This window comes from Zonotrichia albicollis, chromosome 1 (assembly GCF_047830755.1).
Source record: "Zonotrichia albicollis isolate bZonAlb1 chromosome 1, bZonAlb1.hap1, whole genome shotgun sequence".
In the NCBI taxonomy this organism is placed as follows: domain Eukaryota; kingdom Metazoa; phylum Chordata; class Aves; order Passeriformes; family Passerellidae; genus Zonotrichia; species Zonotrichia albicollis.
The window spans coordinates 109,194,606-109,218,263 of NC_133819.1; the positions used below are offsets into that span (position 1 = coordinate 109,194,606).

The 23,658-nt window shown below is 45.1% G+C and overlaps 1 protein-coding gene across 7 annotated transcripts in view; it reads right to left on the reverse strand.

Annotated features, from left to right (window-relative positions):
• Positions 1–23,658, reverse strand: part of KCTD1 (potassium channel tetramerization domain containing 1) — a 100,049-nt gene that overhangs the window by 52,737 nt on the left and 23,654 nt on the right. The window contains exon 1 of one of the 7 annotated variants that reach the window (XM_074549934.1): positions 14,731–14,912. The exons of 2 other annotated variants lie outside the window; for them this stretch is intronic. In XM_074549934.1, the coding sequence (XP_074406035.1) occupies positions 14,731–14,796 (66 nt within the window). In that variant the 5' untranslated portion in view covers positions 14,797–14,912. Of the gene's footprint in view, positions 1–12,173; positions 14,140–14,255; positions 14,476–14,638; positions 14,663–14,730; positions 14,913–23,658 lie in introns of those variants that run through there. 4 more of the 7 variants (XM_074549927.1, XM_074549930.1, XM_074549971.1 and 1 more) reach the window with 4 other exon arrangements.

The following is a 23,658-nucleotide window of genomic DNA, read 5'->3' on the forward strand; positions in this document are numbered from 1 at the left end:
TCTCCACAGTTAAACACAATTTTCAAGTCACAAAACGGCCAGCATATTTGACAGTTTCTCCAAAGCACATTCCTTATACAACTGTGCTCAAAGCATCCTCCTATCATTGTTAAAAAAGCAGATATTGCTGATCAGATGAACACTTCCCTTGAGTAAGTTTCTTACAAAATGCACAACCATGTATCTTGATATAGCTGCATATATAAAGCATGAAAGCAGACCCTGCAAATATTGATTTGAGCCTCCTACTCATGCAGATGCAACTTGATAGAAAAGATCATAAAAGTTTAAAATATATTTATGAAAAAAGTGGAGTACAGTATGATAGCAGCTTAACTTCCTCTCAAGAATGGGATGCTGAAAGCTAGCACCCAGCCATCTACCTACCAACAAGAAATTCCTGACTTCTCAGAGCTGTGACACCATGTGTTTCCTCAGGGGGGGGAAAAAATGTGTTTTGAGCAAGCACACCACCAAGGCATTTAAGGTTGTCATGTAACATGAACCGACTACACAAGAGAAATTCAGGCATTAACATACAGAGAATAGACTAACATGCACAAGTCATTTTGGATGCAGACAGCTATTCATGCAAATGATTCAACATCCTAGTATTCCACTAGGAAACTGTGAGTCAGGTAAACATGGGAAAAACAAGACACTCCAATTGTCTCCCCTTGACTTCCCAAGTGCCCTCCCACCAGAGAGTGGAGCTGCTCTCCCTGCTTGGCTTCATCCAGGTGGGATGAAGCTGTCTTTGAAAGCAGGAACCCACCAGGGTTCTTCTCAGGAATTTTATGGAGTAGCTTAAGGATTAAGAGGGTTTATGACTAGCTTCTACAGTGCTCTGATCAAAACCATGCTTTCCCAACTTCCTCAGTGAGCTTTAATAAGATGTGAATGAGAAATTGATCCGGACACTTTAGTTTACAAGGAGTATTTCAAGTAGCTTGAAGAAACTACTTTATTGTCCATTAGGCATAAAACCAAACACAATGCTTACAGGCCATTTTACCACCGTGCTGACAGCAGATTTCTTTCAGAATACATACCCAAGAACCAAGGCTTGCTCCAATACAAAACTCTACAGGAAACCACGGTTTAAATTTCACATTTTTGAAGGTTAAGGAAAAAAACCCTTTAGATTTTAGTTCCCCTAAGAGGCAATAATATAACACACTTAATTTAAGTCCCACTCACTTTTTTTTTAACTCACTATAAAGTTGAAGAAAACTCAGATTTCCCTTTCTGCCCCTTAACTGTTCTTTTATATTTTCCTCTAGCTTTTCTACTTTAAAGAAAAATATGCATAGTTCTTCTTTGCCATCCCTCTGGGTCCACCTTTTCCTTGATCAGATTTTGTTACAGTGCACCTACTAAATTTGTTACTTAGCATTAGGAAACAAGAATGTTTTTCCCCCCAATTCTTCCTTCAATTTTAGCCCCTTTCCAAACAGAGACATTATTTTTTGCTCCTTGAATCCATTAAACCAATTCAGCAGAAGCACACTGGCATATAGAAGTTAATCTAGTTCTCCAACTGATATGCTGCAACAAGGTAGTTGGTAAGGTATTCTCACCCTGCTTTTCCTCTCCTTATTTTCCACTTCAACTTATTACTTCCATCTCTTTCTTCTAACAAAGTAATCATGCTCTGCCTTCAAAATCCTGCTAGCTCAGTTATTTAACCTTTCTGGCCTTCTGATAGGTTGGAAAGCTCCTTTCCCCTTCTAAAATCTAATCCCTTCAGATAAAATAAATAACAGCTATTTCAGACCACTATCATTAGCACTAATGACAATTAGAGCTTTTCAGGTGGGGCTTTTTTGGAGCTTTTTTGATTATATAAAGATTGGGGTGAGGGGAAAGATATTTAATTTTTCCTTCTAGCATTAGTTCCCTTTTTGGGAGGGGAGCCTGAGAAGAGGTGCAGAACCCTGAGCCACAGGCAGGGCTGCATGGCCACTGCTCCAGAGGCAGTAGAAATAAAATAGGCAGAATGCTCCTGTGGCTGGAGTCTGAACCAGCTCCCTGCAGGAGGGACAGGCCATGGAGGCACTGCCAGCCCTGTGCCAAGCCATGGGAGGCACTGCCAGCCCCTGTGCCAGGCCATGGAGGCACTGCCAGCCCTGTGCCAGGCCATGGGAGGCACTGCCAGCCCCTGTGCCAGGCCATGGAGGCTCTGCCAGCCCTGTGCCAGGCCATGGGCAGCGGCTGACAGGGTTAGGGGAGCTGGGTAGCTCTGGCAGCTCTACTGCTGGTAATCTATGCAGAACAATGCCACAACACCAGAGCATCCCACAGCAACTAGGTTGGTAAGATCCAACCCTGTAGCAAAAGAAGTGTCCTGCACTTTACAGATATAAAAATGCCTTAATAAGTTAGAATAGTCAGCTGAGTTACCAAGCAGGAGGAGGTGGAGGAGTGTGGTTCGCTGTTTTAGCAAAAATTTGGACATGGGCCTTCTATATTAAAAAAAAAATAATCTCATCTATTATATTTTTTTCCTGGAAAGATACAGATTTGACCTGATGCCTTTGTATCTCTCAACAATTAAAACAACATACACAAGCTTCTGAATATTTTACATGGCAATCACAGTTACTACTATATCATTATCCTGTACTGTAAATCTAGCCTACTATTACATTCATGATTCTGATTATATCCACTGGCAGTCTGGAAGTGAATATACTGAGACCGAGAAAAACTGAGTGGTTAAAATTCTACTTTAGCACAAGAAGGAGAGATCTTTTCTTAATTCATTACCACAATGAATTCAATTCAAACTCTAAAGTCTTGAATTATCTTCCTCTTATACCATGGGGATAATTTTGCCAGTTACACAGTAGTGTAGTGCTACTTCCACACATCAATACAATGCATTAACAACTCAACTAATACTATGTTTACTATTGAGTCACTGTACGTTCTATATGCCATGCTCATTTTGACACATTTGTACTTCCTAGCTTGAATAAACCTAATTTTCCTTAGCTTTTTAAAAATTCCTTACTTTTGATACTTTCCAATGCCTAAACCTGAACAGAACAGCTTGTATCTAGAGTACTTTCAGTGGGAACAACAAAACAAAAATTGCATTCGAGTGCATTTCAAAAGTAACACACTAAAAGTCTCACGAAAAAGGTAACTTACAAAGACTTCTAAGAGATAAAACCAGTAATAAGGTTACTTTGAAAGTGTGTCAAATACCCCAAAAGGAAAGCAAAACTACAAAGTTCTGAAAGGACATAAAAGTTTTATTTTTGCTTTTCAAAAATCAAACTGTAACTGTGTTACACATACTGCTCTGGATTGGCAGCAGCTTCAGAAAGCCGATTTTGCAGCAATTTGAGGCTGACACCGAAACCATGTTAGTCCCATTCTGCCTATTTTATTTTCAAATGGTACTTGAGGAGGAAGAAAAGCAGATTCAAAGACTGAGGAATTTTGCATTGCCATCCCTGCTAAGGAATATGACTTTTTCATAAAAGAAAAAGGGAAAAGAAAAAAATCATAATCATATTCTTACCAGATCCAGTCAGTTCTAGAGAACTTAAGTTTTCCTCACATGATTTCATGGACCACATAGCTTTGCCTTATCTGTTCTTCCTCAAAGAACATTTACTTTTCCCCTCCCAAGTAGTCAGTCTCTGATCAGTGTGTGTTTTCAGAGGAAGTGTTTTGGTTTTTTTCCCAAGAAACTGTATTTTCAAAGAGACAATCAGCAAGATACATACTTCAGCATTACTAAATTAAGAGACAAGAGAAAATAAACCGAAAAGCTCAACAGATCATTCTGAACTGCTGATTAGTCAAACTGTGCAAGCTTAGAGCATCTTGTTATTTCCCCCATCCCTTAAAAAGCATTTTAAGAACTTGAGCAAAATGTGAACCTGGTCTTGCAACAATCTAGGAGAGCTTGCAGAAATTACTGTATCATGACAAGAAAGACATTTTCTAAACTGAAGACGGAAACTAGTACTGATCAACTTGATAAAAGCCTACAAAAAGCATCACCACAAACAGCCAGTATCACTGTCATATCTGAGATAAGGAGGAATAGCACACAAGGTTTGTGTGTGACTAGCCAGTGCTGCTAGTTATAAAATCATTAGAAACACAGGGAAAACCTCAAAAAGGCAATCAGTTGAAGCAGGCTCCCTCTGTATCTGAATTGCAAACAGTTTGTACTACAGCCATAGGATTCTGTTAGGACATCTGTGCTCCCATTTACACTTTCCAACTTGTCAACCCAACTCTCAGCTAGGTCCTCCCAATTTGGCATCAAAACTAGATGGGTTAATTACAGCACTTCAGATGACTCGAATTCTTCTGAATAGGGCGATTTCAGTACAAGGGAAGGAATTTATCAGGCATGCCACAGGTGAAACAGCCAACCCTTGTTAAGAAGGAAGGAAGGAAGCTATTTAAGTCAACTTCATCTTCCTTGCTTCTCCTCTTCCCCACATTTCAGATGAAAGATCAAGAAGAGTCTCAAGCCATCCCAAATAGAAATTGAGGAGGGCAACACGAGCGGATTTCCCCTTCTCTTTCACACTAAACCCACACACCAATGCTCCCACCCCCACACTGGCCAGACACACCACACACTTCTGCTGCTGCTTCTCCAGGGAGCTTCCAACCAGAGGATGCTCAGTAATTAACCACTGGTGCTCCTGAGCCCAAGAGTTCCAATGCTGTCCCTTGGTGTGCACTGCAGACACCTCAGCACCCATGAAACAAGAGCTCTCACCAGCAAGGTGAGGACAAGCTGGTCTGGTCACCCTGCATCACAGTCAGAGCTCAGTATGACCACACTGGACTTGAATGACTCAAAGCCAAGGCATCAGACACAGGATGCTGCCCTTACTGCAGACTGACCTCCCTCGGCCACTTTTGAAGCCTCCTAGAACCTACAGAGAAAAATCAACAGCAGCAGAAGAAGCAGCTAAAAATATCACTGTGGTGAGTAAAAGCTCAGGATTCAGCTGAAGGGTGTTGAGAAATCACTCTTGAAATTTTTCCAGCAATCTCTCATTTTGAATAAACAAGCAGACACACATACACAAAAGGCTTAAAAGAAGGTGTTTTAGGAATTTCTGCATTACATTTCTGACAGGCTGACACACAAATACTAACAGAGTATACACAGGTGCCAATTTGCAGGGGAGCCTGAGAGCTGTGGCTCCTTCATTAGAGCTACCAAGCAGAAGAGTCTCAACTGCACAGGCTCCTCTTCCTCTCATTCCTGATATCAAAAACCAAACTAAAACAAACAACAGCATCATCAGACCTGGTCCCTGCGCACTCTGAGGAGGAGAGTGGGAAGTGAAGCACTGTGGTAGAGTTAAGCTCAGCTCAGAAATCACCCCAGCACCTCCACAAGACTTTTTGGATAAGGACACAGAAAAAGGAAAGCCAAAATTCAGCTTCACACCTTGTCTCCTGTAAAGAGTCTTCTGCTCTCTTCCCTTTACACAGACAAATGCTCCAGCCTGTGTTACCTGAACAGCACCTACCAAACAACCTCCCTTCCACCATGAGCTATCCCCACTACCAAAAAGCTTCACTCAGTCCTCATCTCCTATGTCCACCTTGGGGAAGGACCGGTTTCCTACAGCTGGTGACACTGTTTGAAGAGAAGTGATTACCTCTTTCCAGAAGTCACACACTAATGCATTATATCTAGACTACACGACCTATTTTAAGTACCAAGAACACTGCAAACCACATCAGAACACAGGCTAGGATTTGAACCAAGTCAGAAGTCCCAAGGAGGTGCTAGCTCAGAACTGTGCTATATGGAGCACGTGTCCTAAACATACAGTGAAAAAGAAAAAAAATCCATACATTAGTAAAGTGAATGGGGCTTTAAAATGTCATTCAATTTCCATTTCATTAAAATGATCTGTCCTAGCTACAGAAGTGTACTGGTGTACATAATAGGTAACCTTATAAATTAACTAAGAATTTATTGTAAATGTTTATAATACATTTGTGCACTGCAATTTTGATTATTTTTGAAACTAGAAGTTGTATTAAGAACACATCAAAGATACTTGTTCTCATTGGGGATTAAGTCCTTAGCAAGTTTGAAGGTTTTCAGATCAACTAAAATTGGCTGAATGCAAAGCATGTAAATTTCTAAAAGCCCAGAAAAGACATTTTTCCTTGTTGATAATCCCCCAAAAAGAACCAGAACAGAATTCAATTGTACATCTTCCAATGTTACTTTCAGATCAAGGTATTACAAGAAGTTCCAATCCCTTCCTTATTCCCCATTCTAATGCCTAGAAGATTCTGAAAGCATTCCCTGGAAACATGATTATATATTTTTACTGTCTCAACACTAATAAATCTCTTCCACATCAGATAAAATGCAGTTACCAACACTTGTCCCTTGAATCCAAAATATGATAAAAAAATTATCTTGCACATACATATTTGGCTACATGCCCTTAACAATTTCCTTCTGAAAAGAAGGGTGCATTTGTTGGTTCAGAAACAGAGAAGCAAAATAATAAGAAAGGACACGGGGAAAAAGATGAACAGAAGGGTTTCGAAAGTGACTGAAAAATCTACAACATCTCTAATTAGGTTCCAGCTTCCAACACAATGGTGGGGTACCATGGCCTGTTATCAAGTTTATAGCCAAGGGCACAAGACAATACAACCCCACATTCAATTTAATTACAGCCTATGGCTTTTGCAGTAGTGGTATGTTTCAAAGGGTTTAAGCACTCATTTATTTCTACACCATACATGAAATAAGGCAGCTCCCTGTCACACAGACTTACCAATTAGACTGAGCAGTTTCTGATCTCTTGCTCTCTAGAAACAGAGCAGTGGGCAAGGGGAAATCTTTTACAGGATAATCACAGAATACTTTTTATGTAAAAAAAAAAAAAAAAATCAGCTCTCTGCTGCCTTTAAGCTTGTGCGTTTTGTCTTTGATGTGCATAGAGTACCAACATAGTCATTTCAGATTCTATAGGATGTAAAAGAGTGTCAAAATACAGCAGCACCTTCAGTGATGTTGTTTTTTTTCTCCTGATTGTGTCACAAAAGTCATATTTATTTGAGCTACAAGGAACTGGTCACCTCTTGCATTCCTGCCATCGCTGAAGGCTGGACAAAGCAGGTTCTCTGACCAGCTCATGTGATGCAACTAAATAAAACCAGTGTAACTTCTAAAAAGGAAAAATATTTTGAAAAATTAAGTGATAGTAGAAATCACCAGCTGAAATAGTTGCACAATTTAATACCTCAAACATATCATATGCCAATGCAACCAAGAGGACCTACAAAGAGAGTATTGGAGCTTTAGCTCCACAGTCACCATTCTAAATGCATGTATCAAAACACCATTCTTGGATCTGCTCTGAAATACTCTCCCAAGTCACCTAAAATCAACTCCCTAACAACTCATTCAACATGGACCAGCCTCAGTCAAGGAAAGAAAAAACAGTTCCATTCATTCCTTTCAGTGCATGTACTGCCCCCAAAGCTGTATATAAGATTACTACACCTAATCTCTATTCTGCTTCTCTTGAACTCATCTTGGGAAACACTCACATGCCTAACAAGCTTCATCGTCATTATAAGGAATGTATCCTGGGATATCCTACTTCCTTGAAAAGAAAAACCCTATCTCTCTTCAACAATCTTTGGAAGCACTCAATTACAAACAACACTGACTTCCACCCGAAAGAGCCATAGCCAGGATTCCTGCATTTCACTACAGAGATTGATAAGAAAGCTTTGGGGACCAAACCTGACACCACTACTACTTTATCCCCCTGCCCTCCAAGGATTTCAGAGCAATTTTGATGAGTATTAGGTGTAATAGTCCCTTCCACAAATCTGCTTTCCACATCTGTAACTCAGCAGAAGACCAAAAACCTTCCTCATTAAAAAATCTGTAAGTAACAAAGTAACAAACAGTAGGCTCAACAGTAGATACAATTTCTTAAACCATAGATTAAAGTTTATGTAATCCTTACCTTCTACGATTTTAACCTCAGTGTTTCCTTTAAAAAAGACACCTAGCAAATTGTGGATTTTCTTGCAACCTGGGATAATCCAGCAATCAAAGAGAAGAGCACTAACCATGCAGTAGGGCAGCCAGCACAGCACTAACCTCTGAAACCTGATCAATAGCAGCAAGGTCTTTAGCGGTCATCAGTCTTAATAGCCGCTGTACTTCAAGCCCTTGAGATAGGAATATTGCTGCATCTATTATCCTGCAGAACTAAAGCCTAGCATCCTTACACCACCATCCTCAGCGTCCTTCCCTGAAGCGACCTGATGAGTTCTCCTGCCCTGCACACTGGGGAAGCACCTACCAACCATTCTGGTCAGAGTTCTAGAGATACTTGCACAAAACACAAGTCAATTTTGTGGCCAATTAAGGAATGTGCAGGATGTTCCTAGATCAGATTCTTATCTACTTCCTCCAAAAATCCAACACTAAAAGGGGTTAGACTTGTTAGCTACTTTTGATTTGCTCCCGGTTGTGCCTACTGTCTAGTCATATTCCTCACGTTCTATTGTTCTGCCTTCTTTTGCAAAACCTGCAGCCAGAACTAGATTTCTGGTTCAGGTCAAAGGAAGCCCTTCAAAGAGAATGTAAGGCAATGAAAAGGCATGTGCCAGATCAAAAGACAGCAAAAAGGGCAACCCTGAATTTTAAGCAGAAGGAAAAAAAAAAAAAAACCAAGGCATTTCAGGATTCCCCAAAACAGCTATGACAAATGCACATGGTTCAGGTTTTAATGACCAAGCTTTTGGTAGATATCTTAATAGCTAATAAATTCTTCACAAACAGGCCAGAGAAACATATCTGAGTTACAGAACAAAGGTAACCAAAGCACTTGCAAGTGACAGGCAGCTTTCCTTCCCCCTGGCAGAGGCCAAACTATTTTCCTACACCTATTTTTGGGTATTACTACTGTGGTAAGTTCAGCATGTACCAGATCTGTAAAACCCAAAAACTACCACCACATTGTAGCACCAAAAGTTCAAGCTTTAGCTATTGTTCATCTTTCAGCAGCATGGGAGATGAACAACAGCCAAATTACATCTCTCTGTCATCAACTTGAACTGAAGTACTGCTGTCAGTGGCAGGAAAATTGCTACACTTCAGAGCAAATAAGAGCTGAAAAGAAAGTTGTGCCATGATGGCAGTGCTGTATGCTTAAAATACACTATAAATGCTGCTCTTAAGGTTAAAACCTAAAGCAATAGTTGGATCAAGATGAACATTTAATGTACCTTTCCTGAGCTCTGGAGGAGGCTCCTACCAACTCAGTGTTGAAAAGACAATTTGGGGCTAAACGAAAAATGGGAGCTACAACACAAAAGCATAAAATCAACATTCTTGCTCAGACAGTCAATGCAAATTGAAGACATCCCATTTAGTACTTTCATATTCCACACTTTGCTAAATGCTATTAAAAAAAAATCAAAACTCACAGTATAAGGAATATATGCTAAGATACCCACACATTATGCCACCGCTTTTCACCAGAGCATTGCACAAACCCATGAGTTCTGCACAATCTGTCCCCTGGAAGACTAGTTACAAAGACAACCAATAAACCACAAACTTATGACCTTCATGTTTTCAAGTAATCAGTAATATTTGTCAACAGCGGAATTTAGTGTCATGGTACTTGATGAGATATATTCAGTAAAAAGGCCTAGAAACTCTTTGTTTATAATTAAGCAATAACGATTGAGGGCCAGGGCATTTCCTGGGGATTAATGACCGGGCTGGGAGAGCCAATGGCTTGAGGCAATGCCTTGGGCCATTAACCTCAGCCAGTCATTAATTTCCCCAGGAAATGCCCTGGACCTCGATTAGTGTAAGTATCATAAAAGGTAGCTAGAGAGAAAAAGTTTAGCATTAACAGTCTCCCAAGGAAATCCATTCCACAGCCAGTATTTTTTCATTTTGTCACATCCCAGAAGTGCATAAGTTAAGACTGACACAAGAAAAATTGGTGATGAAAATGGGGGGGGGGGGGAAAGAGAGACGCTTTTTTTTCCATTAAAGATTTAAATTAATGAGGTTTGTAGCAAAAGCAAGATTCAGCTACAAAAGTGAGTGGGCAGTGTGTTTAACTCATGAAATTATGAACGGAGGTGAACATTTCCATACAATTACTGATGAAATTCACATTGTCTAGTTCTTTTACCCTTGCTGACTGCTCATTTTCTTTCTTGATACACTTAGGAAGACAGCAGGTGCCTGTGCACTCTATTTTAGCTATTTCTCCCTGTCTCCCCACAGCCCACTGCTAATGAGAATTACAGCTCCAAACGCTTCCCGTAGGAAGCTCAGCTTTGCAACAAACACTACAGCAGCTGGATTTCTCCTTGCCTAAGCTTTCTGCAAGTGTGAAAGGATTTGTGGGCCAGGGTAGAAATAGAGCTCTCTAGTCTGACAACTGAAAGTACCAAGACGCCTCATTTAACAGGTTAAAGACACACACACACTCCCTGACCACTGGCTGCTCTGCCCAGTTCCCTCTTCCCCTTCCCAGACGCACGTGCAGCACTCCTCCTCAAAAGCTGAACTGTGCCCGAAGCTCCAAAATTGCTTTCAAGACCGTTAAAAGCAAGGGGAAGAGGAATCTAGGGTTAAATACAGCAAGGCGCATTAGCTTTTACCTGAAATAATGAGCTAGAACAAAAACATTATCTGCACATAATCAAGCCTCTAAGCCGTTCAGAGACACCAGATACACACAGCAGGGGATCAAGCTACAGCACTCCACTGAAGTGGTCCAAAAAAAGCCTCCTCGAAAGAAAGGAGAGGTCACAGGTATCTTGAAGAACATAGATGCTTATGCAGGCATTCGCTGGGAGCCCTGCCCTCCCCCTCCCCACCCCAATTAGCCTTCAGGCTGGTTGATTAGTTGGCAAACTCTTTGAAAGGGTCAGTCTGTCCAGAACTGGTATTTCCACTCGGGAAACAGCTCAGGCATGTCATATACCTGTGCCTGCCCAGCGCCGCGCTCCCTGGCTGACGGCGGCGATCCCTGTTATTACTTGACACAAGAATGTCAGAGGGGTTTTGTAATCGTGTAGGGCAGCCAGCAGTAAAGTTCTTGCCTGAAACGCGGTATTTTATGGGGCACAACGTAACTGCGTACGCTTTACAGATTCACTTGGAGTGGCTTCCAAACTTCAAGGCAATTGCAGAGGTGCAGCGAGGCTTTAATTGAAGTAATTTAGCTCCGGCGCTCCAACACCCGAGAGGAAAGTGCTTTTGGAGGGGATGGGAAGCAGGCACCAGCACGTGCTGGCACACGGCACAGGGGGCTCTGCAAGGCACACATCAAGGCACAGCTCAGCAGCGTTTTCCACAACACCGTTTTACCTTAACCAAACACATCTAATGAATTTGGGCTCATTCCACGGCTAAGCTGCACCTAAACCCGTTTAATTGTGCTCCTACTGTATATTTCGCCACTATGGTAACTAAGGCAAGTAAAGCCAATTTGCCTTAAAAAAAAAAAAGGATCACTGCCAGGAAACAGAGCTATTTTAAATAAACAAATACAAGATGAATGCAATTGCCATATTAACCCTCTTGTTAACTTCTGAAGTTTAAAATTACACCCTCATTACTAGTGTGTAATTGAGTATTCTCCCGGCTGTTTCTTGCATTTGAGGTTATTCAAATAGTTCATTAGCACATCAAGAACACCACACACACTAATGATACCTGATGCCCCTATCTACTGTTCTGGCCCGACTTTCGACATCTTCCGCAAAAAGAGAAATAAAAGAGGGGGGAAAGAACTAAAAAGGAGGAAAGGGGAGCCCTTAGGGCTGAGCTGTCGGTGCTGCCACTGAGGGGGAGCATGGCAGCACCCAGGCACCAGTCAAGTCCAACACCCAGGCAAACAGTGAGTGGCCACTGGACCAGTGGCAGGGCATGAAGAGACTGAAGGGGCAAAAGTAATTTGGATAACTTGCGTCTGGGCTCTTGGGGTGCCTGAAGAGTGAGCGTGACTCAAGAGCTACCCCAAAGCTGGCAGTGTGCCTGAGTGCCCAGCCTTGGGGCAAGAAAGGAGGGGGGCAGTGCAGACTATGTGGGGCAGGGTGAGGGGCTGCCACTTTTTTTCTCTTTTTTTTTTCCTTTTTCTTTTTCCGGTTACCTGTGTGGGGGTAACAATAGCAGGTGAAACTACTGTGGGTGAGGTGGTGCTTCTGTGCCCGTTTGCTTCGGGGAGGAGGTGAGGCAAGGGGTCGTGTTTCACTGAGACCACCACCACGGCGGGCGCAGCGGCATCCAGGGGCTCGGCGGGGCGGCGGCAGAGTCTTTTTGGGGAGGCAGAGGGCCCACAGGCATCACCGCCGGCCGCAGCCCCTGCCGGGAACACGGCCTCGTAGAGCACCCGCTTGGCTGGGGCCACTGCGGCCGCTTCTGCTTTCACCGGCGCAGCGTCCCCGTCTTTGGGCAGCACGTAGGGGTTGGCAGCGGGCGGCCGCGGCCGAGGCCCACCATTGAGGGCGGCAGGGGTGTAGCAGCCCCCGCCAGCGGGGTGGTGGAGGAGGTGGTGGTGGTGGGGAGGGGGGTGGTGGTGCTGGGGTGGCTGCAGTCCTCCCAGCTTGGTGCCAATGCCAGCGATACTGTTGAGGGTGGCAATGGAGACGGCACCGATGCAGTGGTTGGTGTAGGTCTTGGAGAGCTTGGCCGCCTTGGAAAGCATCTGCATGCGGGTACCCAGGAGGTTCTTCCCGATGGCCTTGTTCTCGTACCAGGTGATGTCCCCCTCGCTGCAGTGGTCCCGCGGGCGCTGGAAGAAGGCCTTGCAGAGGGGGTTGCGCTTGGAGAGGTACTTGACAAAGCTGGCATAGGGGCAGAATTCTGTGCCAGTCTCATACATGCGAGGCAGGTTCTCCTCGTCGCTGCTCTCCGCCCGCTTCTTGCTCCAGGAGGACGAGCGCGACTTGTGGTAGGGCCCCAGCGCCTTGAAGTAGACGAACTTGCGTCCGTCCTCATCCACGGCCAGCCCAAACGAGTCCTCCTCCAGCTCACGCTGGTTCTCCCGGCCGCGGGTGCAGAAGTACATGCAGGTCTCAAACCAGACCTTGTTGAGGAGCCCGAAGGGGCTCTGGGTGCTGAAGACGCTGCACGTGTAGAGCTTGCGGAGGTCGGCGCGGGTGATGGCCTGCTTCTGCACCACCGGCCCGGCGCCCTGCTCCTCCAGCTTGCGGATGACAGCGGCCAGGGTGAGGTTGGCGGCGCGCAGCTCGGGGTCCTTGGTGAGGTCGAGGGTGCGGCAGTAGGGCGGCTCGTTGAGGTAGCGGTTGAGGGAGCTGCGGATGCTGATGAGGGAGGACTTGGAGTAGAGCTGCCCGCTCTTGGAGCGCGCCTCGGCGTAGAAGGAGCGCAGAACCCGGCAGAGCGCCCCCTTGTCCATGGTCTCGAAGTCGGGGCTCTGCGCCTTCTCGCTCAGGTACTCGCGGAAGATGCGCACAGCGTAGCGGGTGGCTAGCCGCGTGTTCTCGCTCAGCCGCGCCCGCTCCGGCCGCTGCAGCAGCAGGGCCGCCTCCAGCTCCGCGTCCTCCGCCGCCCCCCCGGGGCCGCCGCCGCCGCCGCCCCCCGGGGCAGCCGCCGCGGCACCCCCCGGGGCAGCCCCGACGCCGCTGCTGCTGCCGCCCGGCGTACGGCCCGGGGCGGGCGGCAGCGGCTCCGTCTCCTCCTCGCCGTCCCACTCCAGACCCATCTCCTCTTCCTCCTCCTCCTCGTCCAGCAGCAGCCCCCCATCGGCTCCGTCCTCCTCCTCCTCGTCCCCCGTTATCTGCACCTCCTGGATCTCATCCTCCTCCTCGCCCTCCTCCTCCTCGCCGGCGCTGCAGTAGCGGTGCGGGCGGGGGGCGACGCCGCGGCCGGACGGCCGGTCCCCCGCATTGTTCCCGCCGCCTCCGCCGCGTCCGCCGCCCCCTCCGCCGCCGCCGCTCCACTCTCCGCCGCCGCCGCCGCTGCCAGGCATTCTCGCCATATTGCCGTCTCCCTGCCAGTCCTCGGGCAGGGCGCATGCGCTATATTGGACCGCAGCGCTGGAGCGCTTTTGTGTTTTAATGACCTTCAGCTACCGGGAGGCAAAGCCGGGCTCTTAAAGGGGCCGCGCTCTCACTGGCGGCGGCGGGGAAGGGGCGGGAGAGGCTGGCATGGATGGGGAGGAGGCTGAGTCGCGCTGAGGGGGAACCGCGGGGAAGGGAGCGCTACTTACCGCGCCCGCCGCTCACCTCGGGTCCGTCCCGTCGAGCAACGCTGACGGGCGCCGGGAGCGGGGGGGACCCGCCGGGCAGGTGCGCCCCGGCCCGGAGGCTCCCCCGCCACCCCCGGCGCCCGTCCCACCTCCCCATCCCCGAAACAGAAAGCACTCCGCCTGTGGAGCGGCTCTTTCGGTAGGGACGGACCGCCACCGAGCTGCTACGACGCCTCGCACCTCCTCATTCCACAGTAACTTAAACACAGACCAAAAAGAAAAAAAAAAAAAAAAAAGAAACCCCGCAAAGCGAAGAAAAGAAAAACCAAACAAAAACCCAAACGAAACCCAAATCCCCCCACAGAAAAGGCTCGGGCTGTGCCTGTCCGCAGCACGGCTCAGACCTCGATAGGATGCTGCCGGGGAGCGGGCGGAGGAGCCGGCCCCGTTCCCCGCCTGCCGCGCTGCCGCGACATCGCTGCCGCCGACCTCGCACCTTTATTCGGGCGCCCGGATTTCGGTCCAGGGGCTCGGGAGGAGACGGGCGCTCGGGGCATTGCATCCGTGCGGCTTGCAGTCCGCCCGGGAACAGCCAGTCGGTGGCCGAGGCGCTCGCTTGGCTGGCGGGAGCCCCGGCGAGGCTGGCTGCGGAGCGGGAGCAATAAGGGCTCGGGGGCTGACGGGCGCTCCGGGCCGCCCTCCTGCTCGCTGGGGCTGCAGACCTCAGGGCAGCCGGAGGGGCCTCGGCCCCCCCGTACCGCCGCTGCCTCCCACCGCGCCCGCCGCGCTCTTCCTCCGCTGCCCTCCTCCGCGACGGAGCAAAACCCGAGGGGGCTCCCGCCACCGCGCCGGGCCGCGCCGGACCCAGAACCAGCCGACGCTTCGCGGGTGTTTTCGCAGAGGGGAGCCCCGGAGCGGCGCGGCGCGGGCGGGGGGCGCGGAACCCCGCTCAGCCCTGCCCCCGCCGCCCGCGCCCCCCGCCCGGCTGTGCCCCGGGAAGGCGGCTGCTGCACGCTGCCTTCCTCACCCTCCTGCCCGGGAACGGACCGGGCCGGGCTGGGCTCGGGCAGGAACCAGGGCATGAGCCTGCCGCGGGGATAGGGAGTCTGTCCCACTCGGGACGAGGGGGGTCCCCGCTGGTAGCCCCCCAGCTCTCCAAACCAAAGGACCCCACGCAACTCCCCGTGCTATTTAGCCGGGCCATTTCTTTTATTCGGTACGATGAAATAAATATTCATTGCGACTGCTGGCTACACCTGATATTATAGCCCTAATTGCAGAGCTGTTGGCCTGAGTTACCACATTTGCTGCTTACTCATCCGTAAGAATCGCTCAGCGCCGGGCCCCGGCCGCGGTGCTTCCCTCGGGAGGGCTCGGTGCCCGCCGGTGCCGGGCGGTGCCGAGCTCCGTGCCCGCTCCCCCGGGGCAGGGACCGACGGCCACGGACGGGGAGGCCCCGACAGCCCCAGCTCCCGCCGTCCGGGAAACGCGGGATGCCAAAGAAGGGATGTGCAAATTGTTGAGCAAATTAGGCCAATTCGAAATAAATAAGCGCTGCGGGAAGAGAGCCTGCCACTCCCGGGAAATAACTGAAGAGAAAGCCGGCACTGTTATATTGATGTAAGCCTGGAGTAATTGCACGGAGGTCAAAGTTGTTGCACGCACTACAGAAGTTGTGTTCACTCTGTAGTTTGAGAGCGGATTGTGTTCCCTCTCAGGTCGATGGCACATATATAAAATTCTGCATTTTTTCCCTATGCAAGTAAGAGGATATAAATAAGGATATTTTTTTTTCCCTTTCCTTGTCATACTCTATCTGTAACCTAATCCTGAAACAAAGTCTCAAAGACCGTCCCATGAGATGGACCAAATGCTGAAACAGATAGCTAAAACAAACAGTACCTTGTTGTGGTTAAAAGCTAAATTCCCCAGGCAAGCTCCTTTTAGGAGCTATTACAACCCACCCTAGAAGACAGAGAACTGCAGGGTTTGCAGCATAAACTTTTTTTACAGACATGATTTTTCTTTATTTTTCCTGTAAATGCTAAAAATTATGTGATCGGCATTGACCTTTGATTTTGTTTTACGATCGTGGAAGAAACTTTTTTTTTAAAGACCTTTTCAGAGCCATATGAGTGCAAAAGGTAATTGAATTTTTTTTTTAACTTTAAAAAAGATGAACACGAGGTTGACAGCTTCTGTACTTGGATGTTCATTTAATCACCATTTTCTGATTGCGGGAGGTGAACTGTGTTGACAGACTTGCAGATGAATATGCAGCCCAGTATACGAATAGTAAGTATAAAGGACATAAAGAACTTGCAGTGAGGTTGGAGGGGAAAAATGTATACGGAGCATCCGTATTACACACATCAACTGGAAGCACCTCAGCAGCCAGGGGGAATTTAGAGAGTAGCAAGTGAGGTGTTCAGAGTGCTGCAGGTGCCCGTAACTGGGAAGACACATGCATAAGTTATATACCTGTATAATCTATATGCAAATAGGTAAGTTAATCATATACATATATGTTAACTTACCTATCTATGTTCCTAAAAATAGCATTTAGCCTAGTCAGTTGTATTCCAGAAGTTTAAATCCTATTGTTCAAGCTCTCCAGTTAGATAAGGTAATCGAACTGCATTCCAAAACTGACAGAGTTGCACAAGGTTGTCTAATGTGAGCTGGCACATAACATTAAACTTACATCCACTCCACCCTCCACGTCACTAATCAGAGGTTTATCCTGCTGAGAGCTCCGTGCAGGCACAGACAGCATTCTGCATTCTCCCCTAGGACTCAAGGTTTGAGGCTGATTATCAAATAGGTCCTGTCCGCACTTGGAGAATACATTTTATTACTGCTGTCAGTAACAGAAGATATGATAGCCACTGAACACTAATCATAGACTGGCCTCACCACGGATTATCCTTACGAGGACTTGGAGATCAGTTCATATAGCACGGAATGAGCATGCCGGTTTAAAAACCAAAACAACCTCCTCCATGAGTCAGTTGGTTCATAATAAAGGTAGTGCTTGTTACCACATTAGCAAATAGTTTCAGGTCTTTCTTCACTTCTTTTTTAAGCTACTCCTGCCCCTGGGCTCGCCCCTGGCAAGCAGAGAGCTTGCTAGAGCAGTGTTCTTTGACAATCGGCTATTGTGCTAAAGCTTTCCACAGCCCAATTCTCCTTCAGACTAACTAAACCTTCTTCTCCCGTAGCCTCTGTAAGTGGTTATTTCGTTACGGCCAACTAAACCTTCGTGCTTCGGTGAGCCTTGGTAGGTGTTTCATCATGAGGCTTCACGAGGAACTAAACTGGAATACCCCAAAAGCCAACAAGCAAAGAAAAACCATCGGGTCCGTTTGCTTCTTAGGATCCTGTCTAGGCATCTAGAAAAGTTTATTTTAAAAACACTGCTTAAAACAAGCTTGTGGGTTAACCCTAATGCTGGCCACCAGGCATTTTTTAAAGAAAATAACTTTTTCTCCACATACACTTTTACTGTTAAATACAAGAAACATGTTTAAATGTCGTAATACGTTTTCTAAACACAAGATGTTTTCACTGTAGGGGCAGGCTATGTGGAAATTGGTATGAGAAATCCATATTGACACTACAGAACTAGAAGGCAAATAACACTTGGGACTCTTGGAAAATTCACTTAGGGAAAAAGCATGTCCTAGAAATCCTTCTCCCACCCAGAAACATGCAGTTTTGAGATAAGCTTTTTTAGCATTTCAGAACTGTCACTTCAAATGCTAATTCCGTTTTTATTTTACTCTTTTATTTTTGTATATGATATTTCTAGTTGTTTCTACTAGGGACAGCTAATGCTAACATGTAGTGTGCTATAACAAGTGTGCTATAACAGATTTTAAATCTCCTTTATTTAATTTTTTTCTTTTTTTTTTTTTAGCATCTCCCATCTGCGTGGCAATGAAACAGCTTCGTATAACTCAACAAAGGAGACATTGATTTAGTAAAGTGAGGATGCATCCATCAGCACTTAGTTGCAGCTGTTCTTAATGGATTTTAAAATACAAAAGCTATTTCACCTCTTGGATTGTCATATTATGAAATGTTAGTAGTAGTTGCACATATCAAAGCACCAGCTACCAGCCAAACCTTGTGAAAGGTGAAGGCAGCATCAAGCCAGCCCCCTTGTGAAGCTCCCCAATGCCAATTGAAAGCCAATTTCCCCAGTATGCTCCTATTTTATTTTTTCCCCCCTGCAGGTATTTGCTGTTACTCACTCACGTTTTTTGTTTTGTTGTTTTTTGGAGCTTTTTTCCTTTTACAAAAGCAATATTTCTGCCACTGAGGCCACAATTTGTTTCCCAATTGCTTTGTTTTCAAAATAAACCAGAGAAACCCCAAGCCATCATCTTTGCAAGAAAGCACACAGTGCTTGGCAAACTAAAAGGCAAGACTTTGCAAATCACCTTTATTTTCAGTGTCAAGCAGCTGGAGCACTTTTGCTTCCAAAAATATGGAAGAGCTATGTTGTCAGAGAGCTTGGAGGGAGGCAGGTAATAAATTGCATTGTGCTGCATAAAGGTTTTAAGGGTCTTTTAAAATGTGCTGGAGGTAAGTTGCCAAGAGATATACTAATGCTTTTATTTAGCTGTATTTCAGTTTGTGTTTGCCTTTGCTTCTCTGGTGTTGAGGCACTTGAAACAAATTGGCTGGTCTGTGTGACACAGTGGTAGCTGGTTAAAGTTGCTGTAGTGGTTGTCTGATCATTTCTATGAACTTCTGACACCAAGCAACCTGATGTGTTAGTGGCACAAAGTGTGCTCTTCCATGGAGGCAGAAAGAGGTCTTTCTACCCAGGCTGATAACTGGTTAGTTTTTATTCCTTCTCAACCGAGTCCATACATTCTACATGAAGGTGAGGGAAATTTAGAAGGACATAGTCAGTAACTCAAGAAAGGGAGCTCCAAAGAGAGGGATCCCTGTGAAACCACAAAGCTTACGGGTGTTGTAGGTCTAAGTACAAGTTTTTACTGCATAAAGTGTTTTAAGTACTATGTAATAGAGCATAACTTTATGCTGTATTGGATACAGAGTTCTTGAAATCCTCTGGAAGATTATAATCTTCCAGTAAAAGTTTATTTTGGACTGAAGTCACACTGGGCTGGATGAGGTCTACAAATGCAGGGAGGGACAACTGGTTATATGATAACAAGATCTGGCTAAGGAAACTCCTTAAACATTGCTTTAAGAAAAAAGGGGAAAAAAGCCTGAATCCAAACAAGAATGTAATAACATGAGACTCTGAAGAAGTGCACTTTCCCACTTGTTTCTGTACCATATGGATTTTACCTTGGCTCCTTTCACCATCCCCATTGCATGACCCAAAGGTTCTGTGTTGCCATGAGGTGTGCTGAGCACTGATTCCTGCACAGGACCAGAGGTAGAGCTTTATACCCCCTGCAACTTATTCATACCAGGCTTTTCTCAGAGCATGGGGTCCCCAAGGGACAGGACAACAGCTGGCCTACAGCCCAGCATGGAAAAGGGAATCTTCTTTTAACCGTCAACTAGTGGCTTTAAAGCCTCTTTATGGAATTAATTCACTGTCAATATACTTTTGTTTTGATTTAGTGACTGAAATAAACTGATTATTCCCCTTTTCCACCAGTATTATGTCTGTGTCATCATGAATTTGGAAATTCCCTTTCAGGTATTTATGTAGCAAAAACCCCAGTACCAATGGTCTGTCTTCTTGGATTTTCTCTTCTCAATAGAGTTATCTCAGCTGGGTTGACACAAACCCAATTTAAGCAACTTTAGAATTGTGTGAGTTCAAAGGAAGCCCACAGAGGGTGTATACACACTGTTAAACAGTGCCAGAGCCCTGCTCAGGCTGTCACCCAGACCCACCTTTCCACTGCGGTTGAATTTTAAGTTACACTAACTTGTAAAGCAGCATTCAAGTAGAAGGGAATAAATTCATAGGTCATATGAAAGAAGAGTGCTGGGATAAAAAAAGTATTGCAATGTTTACTGCCAGACCCTATCACCTCCTTTTAGCAGCATGGTTTAATTTATACCAAGAAAAAAATGGTAGAGTATTTAAAAATAAGGGAAGTCCTTTATGCAAAACCACTTGCATTAATTAAATGTTCCCACTGTATCGGTCTTCAAATGAAACTGGGGGTAAAGCCTCAGGATACTGTCAGGACTTTCATTTGAGGTTTAAAGCCAGAGGCCATAAAGGACCTTTCAGGTCTCTTTGCAGTTTGCACCTGCATTTTGCTGCATTTTAAGTTATAGAGAGTAAGCCTGGAAAAGTAGAAACACCTGAAATGATTCAGAGAAAGCAAAAAGAAAATTGATGAAGTTTAGTGAAAAGACTGGATGTATTGGATATACCTCTCTTTTTCCAGCATCAGGTAATAAAATAGATGAAAAATACCTTCTAGCATCTGGTAAGCATCAGTATTTTGTAAGCGTCTGGCATTAAAAACACCCCAACAAACCACTTCTGCAACTCTTGAGAATCCTTAACTGCAAAGCTTTTTTGTCCAGCCCTGAATTGTACTGTGCTTTGAATAGCCTTGCTTTTTTCTATCTATGAAAGGTTAAGCTGGGCGTGAATCAAAGTTTTCTTATTTGAAGATCAAGGCTAAAACTCAATTTCTTTTTACAGAACAAAAGGTATCATCAAATAAATTAAATAATCTGAAAAATCCTAGAGCCAAGACTTTGCACATTCATGAATTATACAACTACAAGCAGGTGGTTATTTGCTAGTAAAGACTCTGCTTTTAGTAGAAATGAGCATTGTTAAAATAAGCAAGAGAAAAATTACAAGCTCCTTCTTTGCCTTGGACAAACAAGGTCACATTTGCAATTTGCAGTGCTTGATCTCTCCCTTAGCAATCTTGGCAAAGGTTTATCGAGTTATTCTGAGTAATTTCCTTCAAGTTATGAGTGTGTCACTTGGTCTGTTACAGACCTGTTCCTTCAGTTTACTCTGCTGTTTACCTGTGAATTGTCACACTTGTTCTTGCAGATCAGTGTCAAAAGAGAGAAAAAAAAATAAAGCAGTGTTTAAAATCAAAGCTTCAGCATGGAAGGATATAAAGTGTGAAATCCAGACCCATTGCTTTCATTCTGGCTTTAGTGATCATAGAAACCTGCTGTAGGGCAGGACTAATCTGCCAGAAAATTATTATTGAGCCCTGGTAACTCAGATATATGTGCAGACTTGAAAACGTTGTTCTTTGTGCCAACTCCAGGTCCTACAAGAACCTCACACAGTATCCTACACCTGGCTCAGAAATATGCTGGAAAGAGGAGGAAGTTTGTTAATTCCCAAGCAGCTGTGAACAATTTAATCTCTTTGCAAACAGCCCAGCATCCTATTCCAATTGAGAGTTTCTTGGGGGATGAAGAATTGGAAGAGCTGGTGAGAGATAATAGGGTCTTTCTTTCAAGGCCATTCCTATGGATTTGGCCTCAACAGTAGCATCTTGATGGCAGGGTTGCCAAATCTCAGAGCCTCACGATACTTGGTTGGAGTTTCCTCCTCCATATGCTGGAACTGAGAGGTTTGAAATTAGTCTTTGGCAGACAACTTTGAAAGCTTGAATTACTTCTCTGTAAATACTTGGAAATCAGGAGGCAAGACACAGTTTTGCAATTTTAGAAAGAAGAAATCCCTGTGATTTTAAGATATGATTAAGATTTTATTCTGAACGCTGGTGGTTGGAACTCCTGGGATTTCCCAGATAAAATTGCCTTGAGAACTGAGCTGCTAACTTGAATTGGTTTTCTGGACAAGTCTCTAAATTACTAACTTTTTTGCTTTACATAATTTCTTCATCAAAAAATCACCATCCAAATCCTACACACAAGCCAGTTTTGCTACCTCTTTGGCAATATGTGTAGAAGAGTCAGAGAATCACAAAGAACTACTTCAAGAAGTTCATATCCAGCTTTCTTTGAGTTCTCACAACCACGAACTTTTTTGTTCTGATTATCAGAAGGTCTCTGCACTCAAAAATGGTTGTATAGGTATTTAAGCCAGCTGTACTTTTAAACAGGCTTGCACCTGATACGGTTTCCATGGGAGCTGATTGGTCCTTAGCCATTTGCAAACATGGCTGCTTATGTAGATAATTAAATTAGTGAACACAGTGTTCTTCTGAACAGCTGACCTTCGCTCATTCTGGCACACGGTAGTAGAGTGAAGGGAAATACATTCTTTCTATGGTTTACATTTTCTGTACCACTTTTTTCTTTCCCTAAAGACTAGCTGGGTATGACTTTCTGGATACTTTACCAAAATCTCCTACTATTTCAGCAGTTACCCTTGGATCATTCTGCCCAACTCCAGACGGAGCATTTAATCAACTTAGTTCCTCTGTTTTCACTGGAGTTCCCAAATTTTCAACCTTTTCTTTTGTCCAGCAAGATATATTGGGCTTGGCTTACACTAAAATGTTTCTCTAATAATATTATCTATATTATATTCTCTAAGAACTAGTTTTATTCAATCAGAAAGCAGAGGAGTTTAAGTACTTAGGAATGCCAGTCATATCTAAAGTGTAGAGGCAGAATTCTAGGAGCTTTGTTTGTAAAGCTAAATGGATCAAAGTATCTGGAACAATTTTAATTTTTGGGGGGCAGGCACTGTATTTCAAAGGAAGTTGTAAATTAATTTTGTTAACCCATTGCTTCAAATGAGTTTGTCAGATCCCATATAGAGAGGGACGGGATTTTGGCTACTGAATTCCAGTTTGGCCACTGGTGCCTGGGCTAATTAGGGATGGGTAGAGAGAACCCCACATGCAGCTGAACAAACTAGAAAACTCCTGATGTCCTACTGAGGTCAGCAGCACTGATTAGCATCCACAGACAGGAAATCTGTTTGAACCTGCCTGCTTTGCTTCCTGGCTTTGATCATATCCAAACTCATACAGGAAAAGGATTCTGAAGCTATATCACGCCAGAAGCTCATGGTGGGATGCTCATGGGCCAGCCTGTCCACCCAGGACTTGTATAATCATTCCCACTTACTGGGCTTGCTGAAATTTTGTTGTATGGAGGAGACAAACCCAGAGGCCTTTTGGCTGCTCAGCAGAACGAGTCTGACCCTTGCAGGAGTCCCTGTCTGCCTGGCTCTTAAGCTCTGTGAAGTCCAAGAAGCCTGGTACTATTCTAGGAAGTCATGTTGAGAATTCCAGCTCCCTGCAGTAGTACCAGACAGACACAGAAGCTACAAACCGCCTCCACATTGGGGAATTTTGCCAGATCTTAATTTCTTTGTACTTTCTGTCCATGAACTCTGAGCTTTCATGAAGCTTCTCCCTAGTACCATGGACAAATGCCACTACCTCCCTGCTCTCTGCTGCTCAAAAGCCCACCTGAGGTATAGACTGCTGAATTCTGGTTTTGTTCATGCTCTCTG